The sequence below is a fragment of the Podarcis melisellensis genome (assembly GCF_964234715.1).
Source record: "Podarcis melisellensis genome assembly, chromosome: 4".
Lineage (NCBI taxonomy): Eukaryota > Metazoa > Chordata > Lepidosauria > Squamata > Lacertidae > Podarcis > Podarcis melisellensis.
The window spans coordinates 54488825-54513570 of record NC_138531.1 but is presented as its reverse complement, the minus strand read 5'-3'; the positions used below and the strand labels follow the sequence as shown (position 1 = coordinate 54513570).

Genomic DNA, 24746 nt, shown 5'->3' with positions numbered 1-24746 from the left:
TGTCAAATACAAAGTCAAGATCATATGGACGTGGCGTGAGCAAAGAAAACCAAGAAGCCCTAGCCAAAAAAAACTTGTACTCTGAGAATTGTCGTGCTTTCAACTCTCCTTAGTGTCCAGATCACACTCGAATCAATATTTACAAACTTGCAACTGCTAAAAGGCCCCGCACAGGAAGAATTCATCCTCCCTTTGGAGAGGGTTTTAGGATGCTTGTGTTGGCATAGGCCGCCTCTTTCCCCCACTCCTCCCTGCCCCGACAGACGTTGAATCACGCAGCCCTTGAAAGAGAAGGCTGTGGGAACAGGCTCTCCTACACGTGTACGCCAAGGGTAGAAAGCAGATGCCGTTTGGATACAGTTCGCGCCCCTCACTCACCCGCACGTTGCCCTTCGTTCGCTGCTTGTTCTTGCCTCCCATGGCGGCGGCGGCGGCGGCGAAGTCGGAAGCAAGCAGGCAGCCCGGCCCAGAGCAGCTGGTCCCGGGCAACAGACGTGGGGAAAGGAGGGACGGCGCTTCCGGGCTCGATGGCGGAGAGGCCGCCCCCGGAGACCGGAGTCTCCTCCCCTCTCGCGCCTCCCTCGCTTATTCTTGCTCTTCCGCCGAATCACGCCTCTTTCATAACCGCTTTCGGAGCTTTCCAAGGGAGCTCAAGACGCGGCTCGTGGGGGATGAGTTCAACCCCGTTTGCCTTCTAGGTCCCAACCACTTTTATGAGCCTAAAGACGGGGCTATTCCACTTTCCTCTGTTCTTCCCGCGTGTCGATATTATTAGACTGCAAGCTTCTTCGAGAACATGCAATCGCATAAGCTTAAACAAGCCATAGCTTAGGGCCCCACTCTCTTGCCCCCCCCCAAAAAATAAAGGGGGAAAAACCTGGATGTACATTTCCAAAATATAAGATAAAAAACAAATAAAATAAAACCTACATATAGCAACAGTGCTAAATGGCTTTAGATAGCTATTAGGTCCATAAATTAACATATAGCATATATTCAACACAAAAAACGATGACAATTTGTTGTTGACATAGGACAGATGGACATATAAAATACCCCATTACCTTCAGTACCTTAGGGCCTCATCAGACCTAAATCCGGACATACTTGTACCTTTGGGCTCTGCAGCAGAATCAAGACTTTGGGGTTTATACTTTTTGGTCCGCAATCTGCTCACCAAGAATAATTGTGCTGTTCTTTTTTTTGTTTGTTTGTTAAAAAAAGTCATCTTCACAGCCACAGGCAGCAGGGTTCAGTCTCATGTAGGTTCCTCTGATACCCCACTCAGACCATAGATGTCAACTCCTAGGGGCCAAGGTTCCTTCGGTTCCCCTCCCCACCCCATGTTGATGGACATTGCCATTAAAACTGCGTGTCCTATGTCTAGCGATTGATTGTGAAGGGCAGGGCTTAGCTCCCCGTCCTGCCCCCACATTTCATTCAAGTTGGCACCCCTGCCTCAGACACTTGATGGGAGGCTAATGTGTGCTCTAATAAATAAGAGCTTTTAAAAAACAAGTGATCTTAGTAGCATACATGGAATCTGACAGGAGGGGTTTTTTCCAGTTTAGGATTAGGATAGTGTTCATATTATGTACTGGAGAACTCGGGGGCTCATTGTGGGTAGTTCAATGGAGGATCTGTAAGGTGGATCTTTTCCTGAAAGCCTGCTCATTGCTAATTATTTTCCCTGTAACATGCCGCTTTAGGATACTGGATGCTTAAAAGTTGTACTATAGATTCACACATGACAACAATGAGGCCTTAGACTCCTGACCTACAGATGTTCTACATATAAGCATACGCTCAGAAACTTCCAAGTTTCACAGAAGAAATATAAGGCATAAAGTCTGAAATAGGCTACATAGGTAATTATGAGATTATGGGTACATAGGTATTTGAGATTATGCAAATTGTTTAGATGAATAGATCAACTGCATTGCCTTTATTGTTTGTCATTAGCATTAAAATGTTATCTTCAATTAAAATCCAACTTGTTTGGACATTCTTATCAGATGTAAATGAGTAAAGTTCTTAGTATTTATTTATTTTTTAAAAAGTAGAAACATAGGACAAGATCCAACATTACACCAGTGGATGCGATTGGATTTTCTCCTGCCAACCCACTCCCCAAAATGCTCCAGAAGGTCCCACAACACATTTGGGATGAAAAGGGGAGGGGAGGAGTGTCAGGGAAGTATAAGTCCTGTCGTCATAAACAGAAGCGGGACACCACAATTACATGTCAACCACAGAGGACTGCTAAAGTTTCATTTAAGTGTTCCATGTGATTTTTCCACCTCTTGATGATCTATTGTCCTTCAACTCCAAAGTACAGTTGAAAAATATCACCACATCCACTGTCAAGTAAAAAATGATACAATTGTCCCAAATCCATGTGATTTCCTCTGGCACCATGTGCATCAAATATTTTTTCTTCAAAAGTACAAAACTTCTTTTGTTTTCCCATTTCAGCTTCAGTCCCTTCTAAGCAAATGTCTTCTCTGTGACGTATTAAAATTCTCTGCCATGATAATCTTCTGATTCTAAATTCAATGAGAGAATCACAAATTCAGAAAACACAATAAGCCCTACCCAACTAAAATTACTTCTGACTTCATCCTGCTGTAGCCAATGGAATTTATTAGTCACAATTAATTTAAATCCTAGTGTGTTCAATAGAACTTAAGACACGGGCTAATATATTCTGAAACTGTAAAAGGAATAATATTACAAAAATGTGACAAACCTTTCTTTATATAAATATTCTTAGAAGCAAAGTGTTGCATTTATTACACCACAGTATCCATTACAATACTCCTAAATCTGTTTTCTATTATATTCTATTATAATGAAAGTGGGTAGCTTATATAAATTACAGGGGAAACCCTCCTAGGCTCTTATAGAGTTGGAAGAGACCACAAGGTTTATCTAGCCCAATCTACTGCAATGCAGGAATCTTTCGCCAAATGTGGGGCTCGAACCAACTCTACCATGCTCTACCAACTTTAATATATTTATATATACCCCTTACTAAATAAATAAATAAATAGATTCTAGTGGACGGTCAGCCTCCTTGCCACTGAGGGGACTATGATTTGAAAAGAGCCTATTTTCAGTATTCACATTCCATGTTCGTATTTGAGGTGATGAATATTCTCTCTTGAAAGAGAGAGGTTGTGAGAAACAGAATGAAGTCACTGGTAAAGACTAGAAGCCATTTACTAGTTTATACAGTGGTACCTCGGGTTAAGTACTTAATTCGTTCTGGAGGTCTGTTCTTAACCTGAAACTGTTCTTAACCTGAAGCACCACTTTAGCTAATGGGGCCTCCCACTGCTGCCATGCCGCCAGAGCACGATTTCTGTTCTCATCCTGAAGCAAAGTTCTTAACCCGAGGTACTATTTCTGGGTTAGCAGAGTCTGTAACCCGTAGCGTATGTAACCTGAAGCGTATGTAACCCGAGGTACCACTGTAGTTCCTGATCATACTTATACTGCTTTCCTCACAATGCCACCAGAAAGATTTTGGCAACAAAAAGTGGCCTGAACCATGGCTTGAAAGTTTCTTCTGACATTAAGATCTTGGATTGCAACTATGTCTGGACTCAAGACATAAATGGAATTCATACAATCCCTATATTGTTGCTGATTTAAGGTCACACCCACATTGTGCATTTAAAACAGATGGCCTCCTCCAAGGAATCATGGGAACTGTAGCGTGTTAAGGGTGCTGGGAATTGTAACCCTCTGGGTGGTAAACTACAGTTCCCATGTTTAAGTCATGTGTTTTAAATTTGTGAATTTAAATACGGTACCCTCCAGATCTTGTAGACTACAACTCCCATCAACGTCATCCAAAATGATCAACAGTCAGGGATGATGGGATCTGCAGTCCACAGCATTTGGACAGCACCGTGTTGGCTACCCCTAATTTAAGTGACCATCGTATTCCTACAAACCTTTGAAAACCTGTATTCAATGACTTGGTCACCCACTTGCGGCTCTACATCTCTTGCCTCTACTTCATACGTTTTCTCAGTTTCTTCTGCCAACAGAGAGCTTTCCATCATATTTTTCTTGGTGATGAAACAGTCACTGACAATCTCATCATGCCATCCCTCTTCTGTGAGGTATGCGCACACAGGACTTTGAAATATGGAGCCAATTTTTACTTGGCAAAAAAGATCAAGATATAAAGTGAAAAACAAACCTTGCCCAAAACTCCTCACACAGGCTCTGCTGGCCCTCTACACAAATGATACCTGGTTTCCCAGGCATGCTAAATCCAGACAGAGAGAGTTCCTTAGCCCAATCAACTATATTCTTTCTTTTGTGCTTGTTATAAATGTGATGACTGTAAATCCATAGTCTAGTGAAAACATTATCTGACTTCTGAATACTTGATTTCATCATGCTGGAAGATGAGGGATCTCTGCTGATGTAAGCAGTGCCATGTTCTTTAATCCATTCTCTTGCACTTAATATGCAGACTTCACCAGCACAGTGTGTCTTCAAGTAGGTTATAAGATCTGTGTTCAGCTGTACCTGCTGTGATCGGCTTATAGATGGAGATCTAATAGGAGGAGGAATGATGGCATTGTTTAGAATACAAATGAAAGGATTGAAAAAAATGGAAGAATCTAGTTTTCCTTAATTATTGGGAATGCTCTGGGGTGACCTTAGGCTCACACAATCTCCTTCCCTTTCCCTTTCCCAATCTCCTTCCCTTTCCCGTTTAAAGATTCCATTTGCTGGGGGGGGGGGGAGGATACATCCCTGAATTCTCACCGCAGTCATTAGAATTATTATACTGCATAAGACAGTTAAATGCAGACTTTATGTTTACAACAGAATAAACAATGCATTTCAACCTTTAGGCCACTTTTCTCTATATCAAAATATGTAGTACCTGATAGTAATTTCTGGAAGAACAGCTGGGTATTTTAATGGGAAAGCACAAAACAAAGAAAGTGGAATCTAGAAAGGAATTCAAAGAAACAGAGATTACTAAATATCTAGTCTAAAATACCATACTTCATTCAGAATGATGATGCCTTACCTTATTTCCATCTGCAGTGTCTAATTCTAAATTCAATGTAAACTGTATTTTTGATGATGGCACTTCCAAGGTGCATCTGTCAATGCGATCCTTCAGTTCTGCTAAAGCCAGTTGGTCAGTCACTTTAAATTCATCCTCATTGGGGAACATACTAGAAAGCAAATCTAATTCAGAAAGTTGTAGTTCAGCCTCTTCCAAGTTGCTCATTTTAGATATATTTATATGATTCCTAAACAAGTTAGAGGGAAATAGTGTTAGTATTTGCAGCTTCTGGTGCTGTATGTGGCTATATTTGATGGGACAAACACATGAAATCTTTAACTGGTTCCAGAATATTACCATTAATTTCTATGTCATTTTTCCACATTGAAGGAATTGAAACACAGATTCCCATCAACATCTATTTTATTGGTAGCCCAATAATATGCACATTTATTTCCAAATGACTGCATTGGATTGTAAATTTGCATCCCAATCCTATGCATGTTCACTGTGATAAGTGTGGTTTACAGTGCATTCCAACACACAACCCAATACTGAAGTTTAAGATAGCAAGTAGTAGTTTCCTCAGGTGGAGGGGGGGTGCAGCAAAGCCCCAAGTTTCAACTGAAAAGCTACTACCAGTAGTTACCCTACTGGACTCGATGGCCCTTGTGGTCTCTTCCAACTCTATGATTCTACTGCCTGTGGGGGGAGGCACGTTTGGATAAACTAGATTCTAAACCTTGTGGACTATGCCTCAATTATGCCAGCCAGGAGCCAGAATAGCAAAATTCATACAGAAAAATACCACACACACACACTCATATTTTGACCTGGCCGGTTCCAAGCCAACAGGATTTGGGATGCAAGGGGCAATCAGCTACTTTTCTGCTCTCTAACCAGGATGAGGATCACTCGGATACTCCCAGATAAACTTGCATATGACTGCAGCCTTACAGTGCAATCCTGTATATGCATATTCAGCAACAAGTCATATGGAGTTGTATAAGATTTACTCCCAAGTAAATGGATACAGGGCTACAGCCTTAGGTTCATGGATTATGGATCACTGATGAGTTTATCTTGTAGGTTATATGAGTTTCCAAAAAACAGTTATCAAAGATTTGAGGTATACATTGAAAAAATTTAGATCAGCGCCTGAAAAAGATTGCATAAGCATGGGCCACGTGGCACATTCTTATGCACGTTTACTCAGAAGTATCTACCACATAGTCAGAGCCTTCACCCAATCAAATGTTAAATAGATATGCCTTTTGCACTAGCTGATCATTTACATTTTCACACAGCAATTCTATGCATGTTTACTCAGAAGCAATAGTCTCCATAGCGGTGTATGTGGATTGCAGCCCCGGATGTTGAAACACTCAACGCTACATTTTTTCATATTTCCAACTATCCAGGTTATCCTAAGTTCGGCACTTTCGTTTCTGTGTAAGCAGATAGTCATCAGGGCATTTCTTTCTTTCTGATTAAGGGTTGATATTCCATGTTAGGGATAGGATAGAACCACTGCAATCAACTGCTTTATTGTAAGTAGGGCTCCAATAACCCTGTTTCCATATTGTTAGATACAGATGCACGAAAATATAAATCGAGCTCCACCCGATCCCATATTAAAATATCGTGACCGCTTGCCTTTGCTGCTACCTTGTGATGGGGGCGGGAGAGAGAGAGCGCACGCTGGCCAAAACCACACTAAAAACCTGGATTTCTCAGCAAAGTTCCCGTCTACGAGTACCCTTCACTTCTGCCCTGGAAAGTTCACAGCGAACCCGGAAGTTGGACTCGGTGTGGCTTGTTTATCCTTCGGTTCACTTTAGATCTGGACCACAGACTTCCTCCCGGGGAGTCCCTTCCCGGCAGCCAAGGCACCGGAAGTTCCTGCTCAGCAAAGCGGCCCTTCTACGGTAAGAAATCTATGCTCGGCGAACCGTCAACCGCTCCCCCCCCCCACACACTTTTTTTTGTGCCGCTCTACAGGACTGTTGATATCCGCCTCAAATATCCACCTCAGAAGCAGAGATAGGTCGCGAACCGTTTAAATCCGGGACGTTTCTTTCCGGCTAAGGAGCGCGGGCGACACCTCGGGACTCCTTCGTCCCATGTTGCGCATTTGCTCTCCACCCCCCCCCCCGCCCCACTTTGCCCTCACCGGCGGCTTCATTTACTTTCGTCTTCTCCGTGACGCAACGCAAGAACGTTTTCCTATTGGCTCTGGCTTTTGTCAGTAAGGGCAGACTAGGCGGGGTTAAGGTGACGTGACCAATCGCTTTGCTGGGGGCTTCCTCCCACCCGGCAAGTTGCGGCGCGTTCCAGTAGAAATTGCAGCGAAGCTCGTTTTCTGAAGGGAGAGGAGAGCTGGGCCAGTCGCGTTTCTCCCTCGACTCTCGGACGGTGACGCGGCGCAGAGGCTGCCACGGAGCCGTGGGGACCGTTGGTCTCTCCAGGCATGCGGGGTGCTGTCGCGGGGCTTTCTTTGTATCTCCTTCACCAGACTTTTCGCTTAAAGGCTTGCAGGTGAGTAGTATCGTCCCTCTTAAGCCCATGTAGTCGCAAAGGAGGAGGAGGCGGCAGTGCCAGGTCTGCCTTGGCTTGGCTTTCTTGGAGAGGCAGAATATTTTGCCCTTCCAACCTGAGGCTGCCAACTTCTGAAGGGCTCTACTCCTGGGTATGAAGGGAGGGGAGGAAAAGGTTTTGTGTGACTGCGCAGGAACACGAGCTGGGTCCAAGAAGTGCAGCACTCCGTGTCCGGTTAAGCAAAGTGGCCAATTCTCTTGCTGGTCTTTGGTCCTGCGCCTGTTAAAGGCAGCAGGACATGCAGAAGTTTCGCTGGGGGGGGGGTATTTTCTTAAGATGGAAAGACAGTTTTAGGCCCCCGCAATAATTTGAGCGCGCTCTCTGCCATTAACGTGCGCTAAGCAAATGGCACTGGCCAAGCAAGTCACGGGGATTAGAAGTCGTTGTTGTTGTTTAGTCGTGTCCGACTCTTCGTGACCCCATGGATCAGAGCACGCCAGGCACTCCTGTCTTCCACTGCCTCCCGCGGTTTGGTCAAAATAAGTCGTAGGGAAATGTTTTCACCGGTTTTAAGGTCTGCATGCAGGGTAGGTTAGCTATTTACAGTACAGTATTCCCAACACATGGTTTTATTTGTGGTTTTTTTATATTTCAAATTGTCTTTTTAATATTTCAAATTGTCTTTTTAAATTGTCCAGTAGCACCTTATAGACCAAGTTTGTTCTGGTATAAGCTTTCGTGTGCATGCACACTTCTTCAGATACACTGAAGCAGAAGTCACCAGACCCTTATACAGTCATACCTCGGGTTACAGCCTTTTCAGGTTGCGGACCACCGAAACCCGATAGTACCAGAATGGGTTACTTCCGTGTTTCAGTGTTCGCAGAAGCGCCGAATCGCAACCCGTGCATGCGCAGACACAGGTTGCGAACATGCATCCCACACAGATCACGTTCGCAACCCGAGCATCCACTGTATATAGTGGGACGATGGGGTGGGGTATTTCTCAGTAGAGTAGTAGGGGATGGGTGATTGGCTCAATGGGTATGGTAAACACGTTGACGACTGCAATTAGTCCTACAGGAAAAAGCAAGGGATAGTATGCAGATGACCAAAAATAGCTTTAGCATGTGTAATGAGACAAGAATCCAATATCTCTACTCAGACCAGGTCTCTCCGTAGTTTTCCGTTTGGTAATAAGTTGTAATTCAGCAACTTCTCTTTCAAGTCTATTTCTGAAATTCTTTTGTAATAAGACAGCTGCTTTGAGATCTTGTATTGGATGTCCTGGGAGATTGAAGTGGTGTCCTACTGGTTTCTCTGTCTTGTGATTCCTGGTGTCAGTTTTTTGTTCATTTATCCTTTGGCATTGGGTTTGCCTGTTTGTCCAATATAGAGAGTTGAAGGGCATTGCTTCTAACATTTTGTATGTCATAAAATGCTAGCAGTCACACACTTGTGACGAAACAGGTGTTTTCCTCCTCTCACAGCATCCCAGTTGCTAATAATTCAGTGGATGCAAGGGAATGAGGATGTGTCCCAAACTGCTCAATAACCATGCTTGTGTGAGCATTTACTTGTTTTATGTCATAGGAAAGGGCCTTAAATTTAAAACTTTATGCCCTGAATTGTGTTTAACTCCTGTCAGAACACGAGACTCTTAATCTCAGGGTCGTGGTTTCAAGCCCCATGTTGGGTTAAAAGATTCCTGCATTGCAGGGGGTTGGACTAGATTACCCTTGGGATCCCTTCCAACTCCAGAATTCTGGGAAACTAATTGAGTTAAAAGTGAGAAAGAAGCAGAAATATGGACTTGTAATATGGACTTACATCAATGTAAAAGGCTGCTCTTCCCTTTTCCAGGGGTGCTGTTTCTACCCCAGAGATTGCGGTGAGTAATAGTGCAGAAAGTTGAGCAAAGTATTCCAGGGACTCGACCTACACTGAATTTGTTTTTGTAGGGAGGAGAAGCCAGAGTAGGTAGACTATTTTGAAAACATACGTAAAGATGTCACAGTAGTCATTCTTGAGTAATCCCTATAGCAGTACAGTTATACTGTATTTGCAGAAAGTCTATTTATTTGTCAGCGTGTATCCCTGCTGTGCAGGCAGTCTATGGGGATTGGAATATGAACAGCCCTAAACTGTTCATAGTTAACATACACAAAAATGCATTTACCTTTCTGATTACTGTTGTGTTAAAAAAAAAATCAAAAACCAAGATTAGGATGTGAAAGCTGCTATAGGCATGGCCAGTGGATCTTTGTTGTTCAGATTATTTTTTTAAATAGTCAAAAGTTTGCTCTGTGTCCTGGCTATTCCATATTGGACACATGAAGCTAAGTCACATGTTTCTCAGGATAATTTCCAAAATAGAATGTAAGTTCTATATTATCAGGCTAACCTGTCATTTGCCCAGGGAAGCAGCAACAATAGGAGCAAAATATGTACAAGCATGTAGAATATGTGGTAGAGGTAACAACAAATCAAGACCACCAAAACCTGTACTACTGAAGTTTGTGCTGGCAAATAAACATGTTCCCTAATACTTTCTGTTGCAGAACGTTACCTGCTTCTGAGTGTTCCCAATACAACAGAGTACATTTTAAAGTACAGTATCTAAATCAGAGCTTTCCAAACAGTGTGTCACGACACGTTAGTGTGTCGGCTGCAGTGTGTAGGTGTGTCACATGAACACTCCCTGCGCTCCTCCTGGGGCTGCAAAGGGTTAGTTTAAGCTCTGGTTTGCTAGTAAAACTGAATTTCTGTGATGAGAAATGATGCATGTCCCAAAAGTGTGTCACCAACTTGAAAAGTTTGGAAAACTCTGATCTAAATCCACACCCTTATATTGTAGCATTTTGTAGTTTAGTGATATCCCATCAGACTAGCTTAACCTGCTGTGCTAGAACATGACACTTCACTTCATATTTAGCCTCGGAAATATTATCTGCCGCACTTGTATGCATGTCAGTAATTTTATTTATTACATTTATATCCTACTTTTCCTCAAAGAAGCTCAGGGCAATACACAGGGGGCTCTCCTATTTTATCCTCTCAACACTATTGTGACAAAGAAAAAATGACTTGCCTGTGACTACCCAGAGAGCTTTAGGGTTAAGCATGGATTTGAACTCAGTATCTTTGCAGTCAAAAGTCCAATGTTATATAATAGACTGCATGAGCACTCTCATTGAGTTGCAGCCTTCCTGTACATAGTGGCACATTTAAGGGATCAAATCTTGGCTTGATAAGCCAAGATACAAATAACTTTCTGGTAACAGCTTTGTTTCTTCACAGGACAAGTAACCTACAGTTAACCATAGCTTCCAATTATGTCCAGATTTGAAACTGGTTAGCAGCTTCTAAACAAGTCAGGATATGGAAGCCAATGTCAAAAAATGGCATACAATCAAGCAAAAAAATAATAGTTTCTCGGTTCAAGTGTAATGAGAAGCTATGATTAAGTGAAGTTTCCTGAAGGGGTTGCAGTGTGGCTACATACAAGTGCCTGAAGCTCATGCATATCTCAGTTTCTCAAGCTGACATTTGGTTATCTGAATATGCCCAATGTATTCCTAAAATGTATTCTGCTGTTAAACAAATTTGTATACAGTACTTTGTGCAAACCTTTCAGCTGGATTTTGGGCTTGCTTGGTTGCAGTGTTGCCACTTTCAACCTCAATTTCCAAGGACTGATATACAAGAAAGGAAAATATGACTGGTGACACAAACTCTACCCCACTTGCTCCATGGCACATCATTATGTTCAGAGTTACCATCATCTTGAGGAACTGGGTCTTGAATGTCTTCTAGTGCTTTTTAGGTCTCCTTCAAAATTGAGAATGATAATATTTCTTTCTCTTTTAGGCCATAAATGTTTGATGTGAAATAAAACCTTGGAGCAGCAGCATGGGAAAAAGACGAACAAAGGGGAAAAACATGCCACCAGATGACTCATCGGATATAGCAGGTATGCTTTGTAATTGTAATACCGTCAATCAGTTTCATAGCTCCGAGGAAGAAAGGGTTTATATTCTTATTTCCTTGGCAGAATGTAATATCTTAAAGGTGTTTGTCCTAGTGCAAATCAAATAATGTAGAGAACAACAGTATTTAAATTCATATTTAAGGGGCAATCTCATGATTTAATTTACAGTAGGCCTTGGACTTGCCAAAGGTTTGGCTCCAGGGAAAGGTTTGCCCTTCTCAGTGAAATTTATGGGTTAACATTTACGTTTGCCTGACTCCTGTTGACTTCATTGCCTAGTTTTCTCTGAATTGGGACAAAACATCTGACAACTAGCTTGGAACCTGATGCTCTATGATCATAGTCATGATGAGAAGATTAAACAGCAGTGCAGCTTTATCCTCAGTATGAAATGGCATAATTACTTTTCTTCTCCTGCCTGAACCTCCCTGTGTAAAAACAGGTTTGTTGTGCTTGTGATCCCATTATTTCCAATTCTTAAATAAATAATATCCATTTGTTCAGTTATTAAATCTCTTTTGATGGATATATGACAAAAATAGGACATTGGAATGGGGCTTGGGAAAGGACACAGCATTAAGACCATGTCAGAAAGAAGGCAGTGATACTGGGTTATATAAATTCATGCAGTTAAAGGAAGACACCTGATTCTTTTAAAGAAAAAATGTTTTAAGAACAAATAAAACAGGTCTCGCTCAGAGAGCTATAGAGTTTTCATTTTGTACAAAAAATCACAAGCTCTGCTGGAAGCTTTAGTAGAGCAGTACCAGCAACTATTACTTCTTCTCACAGTTCTTTGGCTATATGTCTTAGGTTTTTGTTCACTTATCACACCAGTGTCTCACTGTGCACCCAGGAAGCTACTGTGGCAGATGTAGAATTGTATCATTTAGTTCTCACAACAACTCTGTGAGGTAGGTTAGGTTGCAGGACAATAATTTGCCCAAAGCCACCAGGGGAGTTGCACTGTACAGCAGAGATTAGAGTATCTCTACCCCCATACCACATTCGTTCTAAATAATGTCCCTTCTAAATTTGCCTTGCCTTGTTGAAACTTCCCAATAGAACCTATATGCAAGCACCTTCGCAAAGGATTGGAACAAGGTGGCCTGAAAAAGGTGTTGCAGAATGTGGACTGGAGCTCCTGCCAGGATTGCCGAACATCAGACAGTGAGACCCGTGAGAAATCTGAAGAGAAAGCAGAAGATGGACCTACAATATGGTTATGCCTGAAATGTGGCCACACGGTATTTCCCCCCCTATAATATGCATACCAAGGGTGGGAAATGTATAATTGCTTTGTTTCATTAGCACTGAACAGTACTCCTTATAGTAGAACTATTCCTTATTGCAACTATTTGAAGGTTTCACTTTAAAAAGTTTAATTCAATAACTGTTGATTTGCAACCTTAATTGTATTTGCAACTGTTGCTATTCCAGGGCTGTGGCAGAAATTCTCAAGAAAAACATGCCATAAAGCATTTTGAAACACCAAGATCAGAACCTCATTGTTTGGTTCTCAGTTTGGACAACTGGAGTGTGTGGTGAGTTTATCAATATTCCAGTTAGAAGGATACATGGGTTTTTCCCAAACGTTATTGGAATTATTATGTAACTTTTTGTGCAGTGTACCTGACTTATTTTATTTACCATTTCTGTCATGCTTTGGCTGCATACTTAGTTTTCTCTCTTCTTAGTTTTCTCTCTTCCTCCTGTATGAGGGGTTCCTCTTACACCATCTTCCTATAGAAACCATTATGGAACTCTTATTCTGAATATGTGCCAGTACACATGGAGGGCAACATATAACAAAAAAGGGAATCGCTACCTAAATTCTTGTGTTGTCAAACTAATTAAGGGCCTTGTAATTCATCCCAGACTACAAACATTCTTTCATATTTTCTGTGGCAGTAACATGGTTTATCATAAATGCTTTGTATTTTCTTGAGAGGCTCACCGCTATAGTGATTCTGAACCCCTTCCCCATATTGTCACAGCGCTTGTGTTGTAAATTGTTTATAAATATCTCTGGCACACAAACACAAAAGCTTATACATCAGAAATTAAGGATTAAATAATACATGATAACTAGTAGCAATAATCAAGTACTAAGATTGAGTAAATCTTGTATTGATTTATTAGGAAACAAGAACTCTGCGGCTCTGTGAGACTTCTAAGTGAACTTTCTAGAATTTGCTGCTAATACATTTGATTCCTTGATTTATACAATATATCAAGTTTAGTCTTAAAATTGCTGTATTTGTCTACTGTGCAAAATTGTTTGTCATAGACAACAGCTTCTGAGAACTTAATAGCTGGACATTTTGTAGTAAAGAACTGCAAAATTCTAGCTGATTATATATATATATATATATTTGCTTTCGTAGATTTTCGTAGATTTTCACGTAGATTTTATATATATAAAAGGATCTGATAACCACTTTCATATCATATGTGAATACAGATTTAGTTTGAAATGTATCTACATCATGATATGCACTTTCTTTTGAAGCCAGCTGCACTGGGCTTCTGGGTGTTTTTTTAATTAATCTTCTTTTCTCCTTTTTGTGGATGCAGGTGCTATTTGTGTGACAATGATGTGCCATACAATAGTAATGGTCAATTGGGCCAGCTTGTGGATTATGTTAAAAAACAAGCACATGTGAACATGCAGAATACAGGTAAGCTCTGACATCATTGGGACGTGCCTACTGATTTAGAAATTGATGGGGTTTTTTTTTTCACTGTCACCTTCCAGACTAGAATGTACTAGAAATGTCAATTTACTTTTGTTATGTGTAGCAATGAATAGACCTTAGGAGGTCTAGCTTTAGTAATTGCTGCATCCTAACATCTCTCGGTTTATTGCATTTTGAAACACAAAATGAATTGTTTTTATTTCAGCATCAAAAGAAGAAGAAAACAAGCCATTGGAAAACAAAAAAATAAAGGACCACCGAAATGAGGAAGAGAGGGAGAAAAAAGAGATATTGATGAAGGACAACAAACTTCATTTAAATGGCAATGCAGAAGTGACAGTGAAGGGCCTCAGTAACCTGGGGAATACCTGTTTCTTTAATGCAGTTCTGCAGGTATGGTGGAGATTCCTAGCAACTCCTAGACGCCTGATCTCCCCCCACCCTCATTTATGCTGAAGTAGCAACAGGAGCTTCATTGCTTACCAGTTCTGTTTCTTGACAAATATCAGGTTGCAAGCTCTTATCTTTTAAATCCCTGTATACCCAGTATTATGAAATGTATTATCCTGAATGCATTTGTCTGATTGCTGGGGAACAAAACCTCTTAGGGTAGGCATTGTCCTGAATGCTAATAGCGTAAGGTGGAGAAGTGGGAAAATTTTTGTGGGAAAATGATTGTCATTTTTCTTGCTGACAATCTTGTTCGCTGCCTTTATTTGAATAAATTGTGGTCTCAAAAGGATTTTGAACATAAGGAAATGTTTCTAGGTATGACAGTGAGTTCCCAAACGTGTTAATCATTGACTCTAAAAATTTTTTCCTGCAGAACTTATCACAAACACCAGTTCTGAGAGAGCTGCTAAAGGAGGTTAAAATGCCGGACTTGGCAGTTACACTTGAACCACCAGAATTCTCAATAACGGTATATTAGTTATTGTTTTATGATGTGTTGAAATTTTTAAGAGGTGGATTTAAGCAAGCTTTACCAAAAAGCCTGTGTCTGGAGGTTCTTTGATCAGTCTGGCATTTTGGCGATGGCCAGGTCAGTTGACGCCGTGGCCTGCTTCAGATACAATGGCTTAGTGCTATATGAATAAGCCCCAGGCTCATTTACTACCTCATCCTGCTCCTGTGTTATAATGTCGAAGATATCAGAAGCTTTCATTTCAGTTTCTAGCTAACCACAGTTGAGCATCATGTCCAAGCCTGAACAGATGTGTTTAGCCTTAATTAGTTTCAGAAAACAAACCCATGATAGCTCCTTTTCAACCCCTTGACCCATGTCCCAGGCATTTTCTTTCCTCTTGGTTCCCTGACCCTCATGACTAGCCGTGTGAAGGAAAGGGGCAGAAATTCCCATTGTGTGACAATTCTTTTGCAAGTGCTGCACTGGATACAGGCTACAAAATTTACAAAAATACACATTTTGTTGAGGGCAGTCCAGATGTCTTTCTATATCGCTTCAAATGAATGAATGGCAAATTACTTGTTAAAATGTTAATACAAATGCTCTCTTTGTGTGGTGTTCAGGAACCCATGATAGTTACACTTGATCAGCCAAGACCTCTTACACTAGCCATGTGTCAGTTTCTGACAGAAATGCAAGAGACTAAAAAAGGAACTGTGACCCCCAAAGAACTCTTCTCTCAGATCTGTAAAAAGTGAGTATCTGCCTGAGTTGTAATGTTAATATTGAAAAAGCTTACATAAAACAGTGAATTGCATATATTGGTTGGTCTATAGAGCAATTTGATTGGGTTAAGGCATTTTAGGTTGTATTTCTTCCTGTACATCATGAGATGTTAGCATTGTCTTATAAATACTTGAAACTGAAAACAGGCTTCATGTCCACATGTCTCAGTTTCAGTCCTGATTAGTTTATGCCACAGTGACCAATAAAAGGCCTACAGATTATGGTTTGCTGGGAATGAAACAAATCACAACCCCAGGTTTGGACATAACCCCAAGGCAGGGATCATGGCTTGTTCCCCCACCCATGATTGGGGGGCGCAAAGCAACCAAGATCACCACATTCATGGTAAACCATTACCAAGGCCAGTGGTATGGATTTCTAATTAGACATGCAAAGGATTGTGCTGTAGATTTATTTAAGAAACAACATGTTTGATCTTTATGATGACTGCCAAAATTATGTAAGGAACAATAAAATGAAACAAGGAAGTTTCTTTTTTATAACTTCCTAGAATAATGAAAAAAAACAAAAGGAGAGCTGTTAAGTGATGTGAGCCTTTGTTTTTCCCTACCAAGTTATTTTTCCACTTTTAAAATGTTTATATGTCCTTACTGTAATATTTTGAATTTAAATCTTTATCCTTTATGTTGTTATATTTAACAGAGCTATAAGATTTAAAGGTTATCAACAGCAAGACAGCCAGGAACTGCTTCGCTATTTATTAGATGGCATGCGGACAGAAGAAATCCAAGTAAGTATCTAGTACAGAATGTCTGTAGCTTGGAACTCCCTGTCCTCTTAGTGCACAAAGAGCATTGTGGAGAATGGTGGGGCAGAACAAAGGTCAAGTGGGTGGTTCAGCCCCACTGCTCCATCCACTGCTGCTTGCTGGGAAAGGTGTCTATGCTTAATTCTGAGTAAATATGCATGAAATTGGGCTGTCACAGAATCAGAAATGTGAAAAAATATGTGTATATTAATAATAATGGAGAGTATTTATTTCCTGACACCTTTCACTATTGGCAAATGTGCCCATAGGCCCCAAACGCTTGGAAACCCCTGCTTTATAATGCAGGAATATGTAGAGTAGCTATCTGTTTTTACTGTTAAGGTGGTGATTAAACTTGATGTTTAGTAGAATGAACAACAACAAAAATGTTTAGCTTTGTTACAATTTACAATTCTATTTATTTCTAGCGTATTTCTGCTGGAATTTTTAAGGCACTGAATAATTCTACTGATAAAGAAAATGAAGAACTAAAAAAGAAGATCAAAGGTAACAACTTCTATCAGTTCCTTACCTTGGGCATTGTTTCTATATTAATTTTGGTATCCAAAGAGTTGCATATGAAACATGTGCTCATTTCTGCCCTGTCACAGCCGCACAAAAAGGCTGCTGAGGATTCTCCAGAAAAGGATGTGATATGTGCCAGGGGAAATTATTGGGGAAATTAATTTTCTTCCTGCCTTATGTGCATGCAGAGGTGCTTTTCACTCACACCAGATCCTTGCTGATAAATAAATAACTGAAAGTTGCATCAGAATTGCAGTCTATAGCACTTTCAAAAGTGGGTTATGATATGGGGAAGTGGGGCTGTTTCATGTGTTTAATAATTCCAGTGGACATGAGCAAATGCTTTGCATATTTTTCAATTCCAACCCATCTATTCACTGGAGAAAGAAAAACAATAATTAATATATAGAATGTTCACTGTACCATTGGGAATTATTATTAAACTCAATTTCACTTCTCCTTTCCTAAGAAGCTATAATGTCTTAATGATTCTCATGGGTTGGGAGTGGGGGTATCATCTTGTTCAACTCACTGTAGCTCTTCATACAATAACATCCTCAGATCAAGATAAAGTTTTAATGCTTTCTCTTAATATTTCAGAGTATGAAAAGGGAAAGGTGACACTGAGCTTTGTGGACCGTATTTTTGGTGGAGAATTAACAAGCACAATCATGTGTGAGGAGTGCCAAACTGTAAGTGGCTTTCCTTTTTGATATAACCTAAATAGCTTATAAATTTGGTGACAAGCAGAATGACACAAGGGCTCTCTTTGCTGTTGCTGACTTGAGATTTCTATAATGACCTACATCCCAGACACTACCTTTGGGGGAATGAAGTGTGCATGAGTATGTCCTATAGTTCTACATGTGTTCTTGCAGAACTGGAAATCTTATAAGCTGGAGGAGCTGCTGTATAAGATTTCCAGTCACCTATTGGCTTTTACTTGTAATTCCAAAAAATGTTGGTATTTACATTCAGGTAAAAGAATAGAGCGATAATAGCAGCCCAGTCTGCTTTTGTATCTCGTTTTCCTACTTTCAAGAATGGGACTTCTTATCCTTCTTTGGCACCTAATCTTAGATTTGAGCACTCTCTCTCACTCACAGCACTGGGATCCCCCACCCCTTGAAGCTGGGGATTATTTTTCAATAAACGTAGTTTCATATAACTGAATATATAATGGTTGTTCTTAAACTCAGGTGATTTTTCTAATACTATGATAAAACGTGTATTTCAGATTTCATTAGTGCACGAGTCATTCCTTGATTTGTCACTCCCTGTCTTAAATGAGGTAAGATCAGATTGCTTTTTTTTTTTTAAGGCTGTTGTGCTCATGGAATGACTTTGTTTGTGCATCAAAACTTCTCTTCCCTCTGTTTTCCCCTACATGCCTCACACAACTCCCCCAGCCCTCCAGAGCAGATGGTGGGGGGTTCAGCGAGAGGAGAGGGAGGAGAACTTCAATTGTGCAAACAGAAGTCATTCTACAGTTGGTATCCTTGTGCTCACAGAAGAGCTTTTGATCTAGTAGACGTCTTTGTTAAAAGAAGAGAAAGGGAAGCAATTTTTGCCAATTCCTCCTCCAGCCCCAAGCATCCCCTGAAAATCATATCCAAAAAACAGGAGACCCTCCAGAACAGCATGGAAGATAGCATGTTGTTGTTGTTTAGTCCTTTAGTCATGTCCGACTCTTCGTGACCCCATGGACCAGAGCACGCCAGGCACTCCTGTCTTCCACTGCTTCCCGCAGTTTGGTCAGACTCATGTTTATAGCTCCGAGAACACCGTCCAACCATCTCGTCCTCTGTTGTCCCCTTCTCCTTGTGCCCTCCATCTTTCCCAACATCAGGGTCTTTTCCAGGGAGTCTTCTCTTCTCATGAGGTGGCCAAAGTATTGGAGTCTCAGCTTCAGGATCTGTCCTCCCAGTGAGCACTCAGGGCTCATTTCCTGAAGAATGGATACGTTTGATCTTCTTGCAGTCCAGGGGAAGATAGCATAGGATTGCAGAAGAGAGAATAATATGAAATTGATTTCCATCTTCTGTCAGTAGCAGAGGCATCCACTGAATGAAAGTTCTGCATATATGAGGAGAGGGGTTGCTGATTCCCTCTACCCATCAGTATAGGTACCGTGTACCTCAAGGGACATGCTTCGAGAAAGCTTTCAAATTTTTTAGAACTTTTTTTAGGGGTAGGTGGGACAGTGAAGCTTGCAGTAAGAGACTATCCAAAATCAGGCATGCAGCTGTACAAATTTATATGTGTACCACCATTTATTACATTTTATGGGTGCTTGCTCTCAAGCCCATCACTTATATGGGGTTCCTAAAAAGCTAATGGAGTAAACCATTCCTCCCTGATAAAACAGCAGGGACGAGGATCCTTTACCCCTCAAGAAATTGTCCAATTCCCATAAGCCCAGCTGGTGGTCAGAAATGTAGTCCAGCAACATCGGCAGCAGTGCTTGGCATGCTGGTTTCTCCTGCCTTCATCAGTGAGATAGTATATAAAGGAAAGCCCTGCCCCTTGTTCTTAAATTTGAATGTGGTGAGGAACATTCAAAGAAAACCCCACTTTCCAACAAACTTGTGAACAATAGAAATATCCAGCTAAATATTCCCTTCCCCCCCCCATCCTGTTTTCCTTTGTTCATTTGATGTGCCAGTATCAACCCAAATATTGGAGTTGATGTCCCACCATGTCTCTGAACTGTTTATCGCTTTCTTTTTAAGGGTGGCAAGAAAAAACCCAATAATAATAATAATGTTAGAAAGATGCAAGAAAAAGAGATTGAAGATGATGAAGACAACACAGGGAATGATTGTTATTTGAAGGAGAAAGAGGAGACTCCTGGTACAAGTAAGCATCTCCTGAAAAAGGCAAAGAAAATGGCCAAAAAGCAATCAAAGGTTAGTAGAGTATCAAAGTAGAAAGCAGTTCTGTACACTTACCTCTTAAATATGGATGGTTGAAGAGTTGCTACTAGTACTGCACTGAGCATTGTAGGGTTTTGGTAGGGGTGTTAAGAAAGCCCCCCCCCCCTTCTCCTACTCTTGTGCAGTTGCTTACTCCCGTTTTACACAGCCTTTGTTTTTCTCCCATCTCCCACTGTTTGCGCATCTGTTTAACTTGTAAGGACTTCGTCACTGCAGAATCACATGACAATCGCAGATCACCTAACAAACATATTATGCTGCAATGTAGCCATATAACTGATAGTGAACACAGGCCTCTTACTACTCTTATTCTGAATAGAATAGAAGGTATCCATCCCTGTTGCCCAGACATTAAGGCCAGTGCTCTATCTTGCCAGATTGCACTGGCTGTTTCATTGTTCATCTGGACTCATTTTCACCTCAGTCCAGTTTTTAAAGTTGAGCATATGTGACTAAATGCATATATTTGTACTGCATTACTTTCCGATAGGCATCGCCATCCACATTCTGTCTCTGCTAACCAAGTGTTGAGAGAGCATTGGCATTATTCTAGCCAACATGGCAAATTGTCAAGGAGATTGCTAATTTGTAAAATGGTGGAATATGTGCTCTTAAAACAGCAGTGAGGACCACCCTTGTTCAGTTTCCATTAGCCTTGGCCAGAATGGCCAGTGATGAAGGATGATTGGGGGGGGGGGGTAGCCAAGCATTAGTAGAGCCACAGGTTCCCATCCCTGCCTTAGGTGCTTCCTTCCCACAAATTAAATCCCTTATTTTTACCTGTTGTTTTAAGTTCCTTTGGCTGAACTACCGAACTATTTCATCTACACCAGATTATGGTTTGGCCTTAAGTTTGAAGACAGCCTTACTGCTTACAGCTCGTAAGAGCATCTATATGTAAATTAACTTGGAAGCTCAGTTTATACCAAACTTAAATGCCGTATCGTTTTATATATCTCTGTGCAGCACAGATTAGGATAATTGTCCTTTTGGTACCCTTAATTTCTTGTATTTCCTTTGACAGAACCAACGCCGCCAGCAAAAAATGCAAGAAAAGGTAATCCCACTAACAGATATCTGTGCCACTGAAAAAATGGAAGGTGATCATGATTGCAGCAGTGAAACTGTAGGAAATGATTCTGAGGGTACCAGCCTAAAACAAGACGAGGAGTCATGTAACCCATGTGAAGAGCAGTGCATGGATCAGAAAGAGAGTATGAATGAGCAAGAGGGAACAACTGAAGTACAGAATGAAAATACAGGAAGTTCTGACCAAGAGGCAAACAATGAAGCCACAATGGCTGTTACCACAGAAGGCTTGGTTTCTGCTGTACAGTGTATTAATAAACGTGACAATCTGCCTGCCAAACACGATAGTCTTGATGAAGATGAGGATATTACCAATGGCTTTAACAAATTATCCTTGGATGAAGAGCCTAGCGATGATTCAGAAAGCTTGAATGATCTTCACGATTCTGAGACAAAAATGTATGAAGTAGTAAATGAGGATCCAGAAACAGCATTTTGTACCCTTGCAAACAGAGAAGCTATGAACACAGAAGAAGGTTCAGTGCTTCATTGCTTGTATCAGTTCACTCATAATGAGAAACTTTGTGAGAACAATAAACTGCTGTGTGATGTATGCACACAGAGGCAAGTTTGTGGACCAAAGACCTCTGGAAAAAGTACGCTCTTAAATATTTTCTTACCATGTCAGCCTAGCATATATGACTTCACAGGGAGCAGGGAGGGAAGTTGGAAGTGCGTGTATAGCTGTTATAAAGGCATAGACAACTGCATGTAGTAGTGTCCTAAGTAATCCTAGAGAATTGGAGATAGTCGTTTAGAGTGAGTATACAATTTGGCTGAAGTTGTATTTTTGAAAACTAATCACATAGTGACAAAACTGAATGGGAGTAGCAGCTTTGATATTTGTTTATTCAAAAACAGTTGTTTCCCAGATGTTTTGGACCACAGTTCCCAAGTTTCCAGCTTGGACTGATGGGAGTGTAGTCAAAAACATCTTCAAGGTACAAAGTTGGTAAAGGCTGGTATACATTAATTTGTTTGTATTTTGAGTGTTACAAATTTATAAAGGTCATTGTGAAAAGCTCCCTTAAGCATGAGCTCAGAATCGGAGTAGCATAAATTGAGCTCTTTTCAGTCAAAGCAGTCAAAGTTTTAGCATGCCTGAAGTCTCAAATTATGTGATCCGTTATATTGCATTAGAACAATTCCATGACGGCATTCCTCAAAATCTAATAAATCATTTTTTTTCTTTTGTTCTGCAGATGTCAAGAAACATGTATACACTAATGCCAAAAAACAAATGCTTATTTCTCTCGCTCCTCCAATTCTAACGCTTCATTTAAAAAGATTTCAACAGGTATAAATGTTTCTGTAAAATAAGTTTTAAGTCCTTGCCTTCATCACTGTAAGCAGCATTGCTAACAGGAAAATGCTCAAGAGAGAAACTGGGAAAATTCTTATTGCTATATTACAAGTATATTTGAGCTATAAAAGAAATAATTTAAATTTATAAGAATTCTTGTCTTGAAGATCAGAAGCTTTGTTCTTAAATCACTAGATTGTGTCATTTTCATGCATTTTATTTGCCACTGTCTCTGCTATCCTTCTAGACTGGATATAATCTCCAAAAAGTGAACAAGCACATAAAATTTCCTGAAGTAATGGACTTGGCTCCTTTCTGCTCAGTTAAGTGCAAGGTAAGCAAAGAGAAAGGTCTATTTAAATTTCCACCATTTTTTTCTCATGCAGAAGAACAGCTTTAAAAAGTCAGCCACACAAGTTTAACTTGTGCACATAAAATCTTGTGTGTATCCAGTAAAGAGATGCTTAGTATGTGTATGTATTCAAAACATGATAGCAGCCTGTGCTCTTCATATATCTGATCCTACCTTTCTACAGAACTTTCTCCCTCCTTCCAATCCCAAATATCCATTTGTTTCTTGAAGCATCCCAGTAGAAACAGCCATCATTGTATCAAACTCAGTACATCAAAGACCTAACCTCTTTCCTCTGAAACCCACCCCTCATAATTTCTGGCTTCTGCCTTCCCTTGAGTGCCCCAGTGTGGCCTTAAAGTAAGCAGCCTAATGTGATGAGGGTGACTGGTTTGGAATAACCATATTTCTCTTCTGGCCATCATGCTGTCCTGGGAAATGCTGTCTCTTTTTTTCTAGATCGGACTCATTTAATTGTGAGCTCTATGAAAACAAGTTATTCTAGTTCCCCCATATACTAGATAGCCCATAGACACTGCTTTTGGGGTAAGATGATCCCCTGGTATTCCCTCAGTCCTGGGCCACTAGGCTTCTATCAGCACCTAAAATAAACACTTTGCCCTGTTCAAATACATGCTACTGAACATTCTTAGGACTCACCCACACCACTTTCTGTTTTTGATAGCCAGATTGCTCACTGGGGAAAGATGGGTCTGAGCACAAAACATGTCATGGCCTAACTGTACTGGCTACCAATTCGTTTCTGGGCCTAATTCAAATTCCTGGTTTTGACCTATGAAGTCTTAAGGAGCTCAGGGCTCCTTATTCACCTAGGCCTTTGATTGTAATTTTAGTGGGGTGGGATCTATTTAGATATGATTTGTGTATTTGGGGCTGTTTTATCCTCTAATTTTTAGTCTCATTCTTAGCCAAATTGTTTTATTATTCACCTTTTTCTATGTTTTTGTTTGAAATGCTCCTTTTATTAATAGATAAATGCTGTCCCTTATAGTGTTTCCTGTTTATTAGCTGAGCTTGGTTATAATGAAAAGATAATTGTATACTAGTGCGGAAGAACGACCAAATGTTACGATTTTTGTGATGCATTATAAAATCAACCTTCTTGAAGTATTTTGGATACCTTGTTTTCACAGAATGTTGTAGAGGGCAGTTCCAGAGTATTGTACTCTTTGTATGGTATTGTTGAACATAGTGGCACTATGAGATCGGGTCACTATACTGCCTATGTGAAGACGAGAGCTACTAACAACCAACTTTCTGATCTTGTCCTCCATGGCAAGATTGGACAAAGTAAGTTGCACCAGTGTTTTTACCCTAGATGACCAATGTAAAATTACTTTCTTGCCAAATTACTGGAATTTAATGACACAAACCTTTTTTTTTTCTGTTCAGCTTCAGAGACTGAATCATCCAAAGGACAATGGTTTCATATTAGTGATACACATGTGCAAGCAGTGCCTCTAGCCAAAGTGCTGAATTCACAAGCATATCTTCTATTCTATGAAAGACTACTGTAAATGAGCCATTTTCTTTTACAGCTGATTTGAAACCAAGGAAAGTTGCACCAAAAAAAAACAACTATCATGTTCAATTAACTTAATATTCCATGTTCAATTAATCTGATACTCAATCTACACTGGTTTTGTCTTACCCACATCTGAACAGAACTTACATGCTTTTAAATAAAAAATAAATGTTTTATCTAACATGAATTTAAATGACATTTTTACCTCTTTACGAACATTCTAGTGCTACATGGCTACAGAAGTAGGGCTCTTGTTCTCTT

The 24746-nt window shown here is 40.5% G+C and overlaps 3 protein-coding genes across 5 annotated transcripts in view; 1 reads left to right on the top strand and 2 right to left on the bottom strand.

The window, feature by feature from the left end:
• The window catches only part of LTN1 (listerin E3 ubiquitin protein ligase 1), a 28379-nt gene extending 27793 nt beyond the window's left edge, over positions 1-586 (bottom strand). The window contains exon 1 of the mRNA XM_081908099.1: positions 379-586. Coding sequence (XP_081764225.1) covers positions 379-420 — 42 coding nt within the window. The 5' untranslated portion in view covers positions 421-586. The remainder of the gene's footprint in view (positions 1-378) is intronic.
• A 1440-nt stretch (positions 587-2026) lies between these two features.
• On the bottom strand, positions 2027-7197 carry RWDD2B (RWD domain containing 2B). Its single transcript, XM_081908032.1, has 5 exons — positions 7075-7197; positions 5063-5291; positions 4913-4980; positions 4214-4576; positions 2027-2546 (listed from the first exon to the last, which is right to left on the bottom strand). Exons 2-5 carry the CDS (start codon positions 5267-5269, stop codon positions 2312-2314), a joined length of 873 nt encoding a protein of 290 aa, XP_081764158.1. The 5' UTR covers positions 5270-5291; positions 7075-7197; the 3' UTR covers positions 2027-2311.
• Positions 6900-24666, top strand: USP16 (ubiquitin specific peptidase 16). Of its 3 annotated transcripts, none has more exons than XM_081907996.1 (18): positions 6900-6972; positions 11453-11555; positions 12639-12820; positions 13014-13117; positions 14151-14254; positions 14478-14665; positions 15099-15194; positions 15803-15933; positions 16629-16716; positions 17163-17241; positions 17860-17951; positions 18497-18550; positions 19992-20168; positions 21220-21880; positions 22487-22581; positions 22835-22921; positions 24094-24250; positions 24353-24666. In XM_081907996.1, exons 2-18 carry the CDS (start codon positions 11495-11497, stop codon positions 24475-24477), a joined length of 2481 nt encoding a protein of 826 aa, XP_081764122.1. In that variant the 5' UTR covers positions 6900-6972; positions 11453-11494; the 3' UTR covers positions 24478-24666. The 3 variants fall into 3 exon arrangements, with proteins under 3 accessions (XP_081764122.1, XP_081764121.1, XP_081764123.1); XM_081907995.1 differs by lacking the exon at positions 6900-6972 and adding an exon at positions 7418-7582; XM_081907997.1 differs by lacking the exon at positions 6900-6972 and adding an exon at positions 9435-9558.
• Positions 24667-24746: the final 80 nt, after the last annotated feature.

Excerpts from the sequence above, each read along its gene's own strand:
- RWDD2B (XM_081908032.1), bottom strand. The coding sequence starts at position 5,269 with ATGAGCAACTTGGAAGAGGCTGAACTACAACTTTCTGAATTAGATTTG. Across the intron at positions 4,577-4,912 it reads CTTCCAGAAATTACTATCAG|ATCTCCATCTATAAGCCGAT; the intron begins GTACTACATATT and ends TCCTCCTATTAG. Across the intron at positions 2,547-4,213 it reads TGTGAGGAGTTTTGGGCAAG|AATCAGAAGATTATCATGGC; the intron begins GTTTGTTTTTCA and ends CATTGAATTTAG.
- USP16 (XM_081907996.1), top strand. The coding sequence starts at position 11,495 with ATGGGAAAAAGACGAACAAAGGGGAAAAACATGCCACCAGATGACTCA. Across the intron at positions 12,821-13,013 it reads GCCTGAAATGTGGCCACACG|GGCTGTGGCAGAAATTCTCA; the intron begins GTATTTCCCCCC and ends TTGCTATTCCAG. Across the intron at positions 17,242-17,859 it reads ACTAAAAAAGAAGATCAAAG|AGTATGAAAAGGGAAAGGTG; the intron begins GTAACAACTTCT and ends TTAATATTTCAG.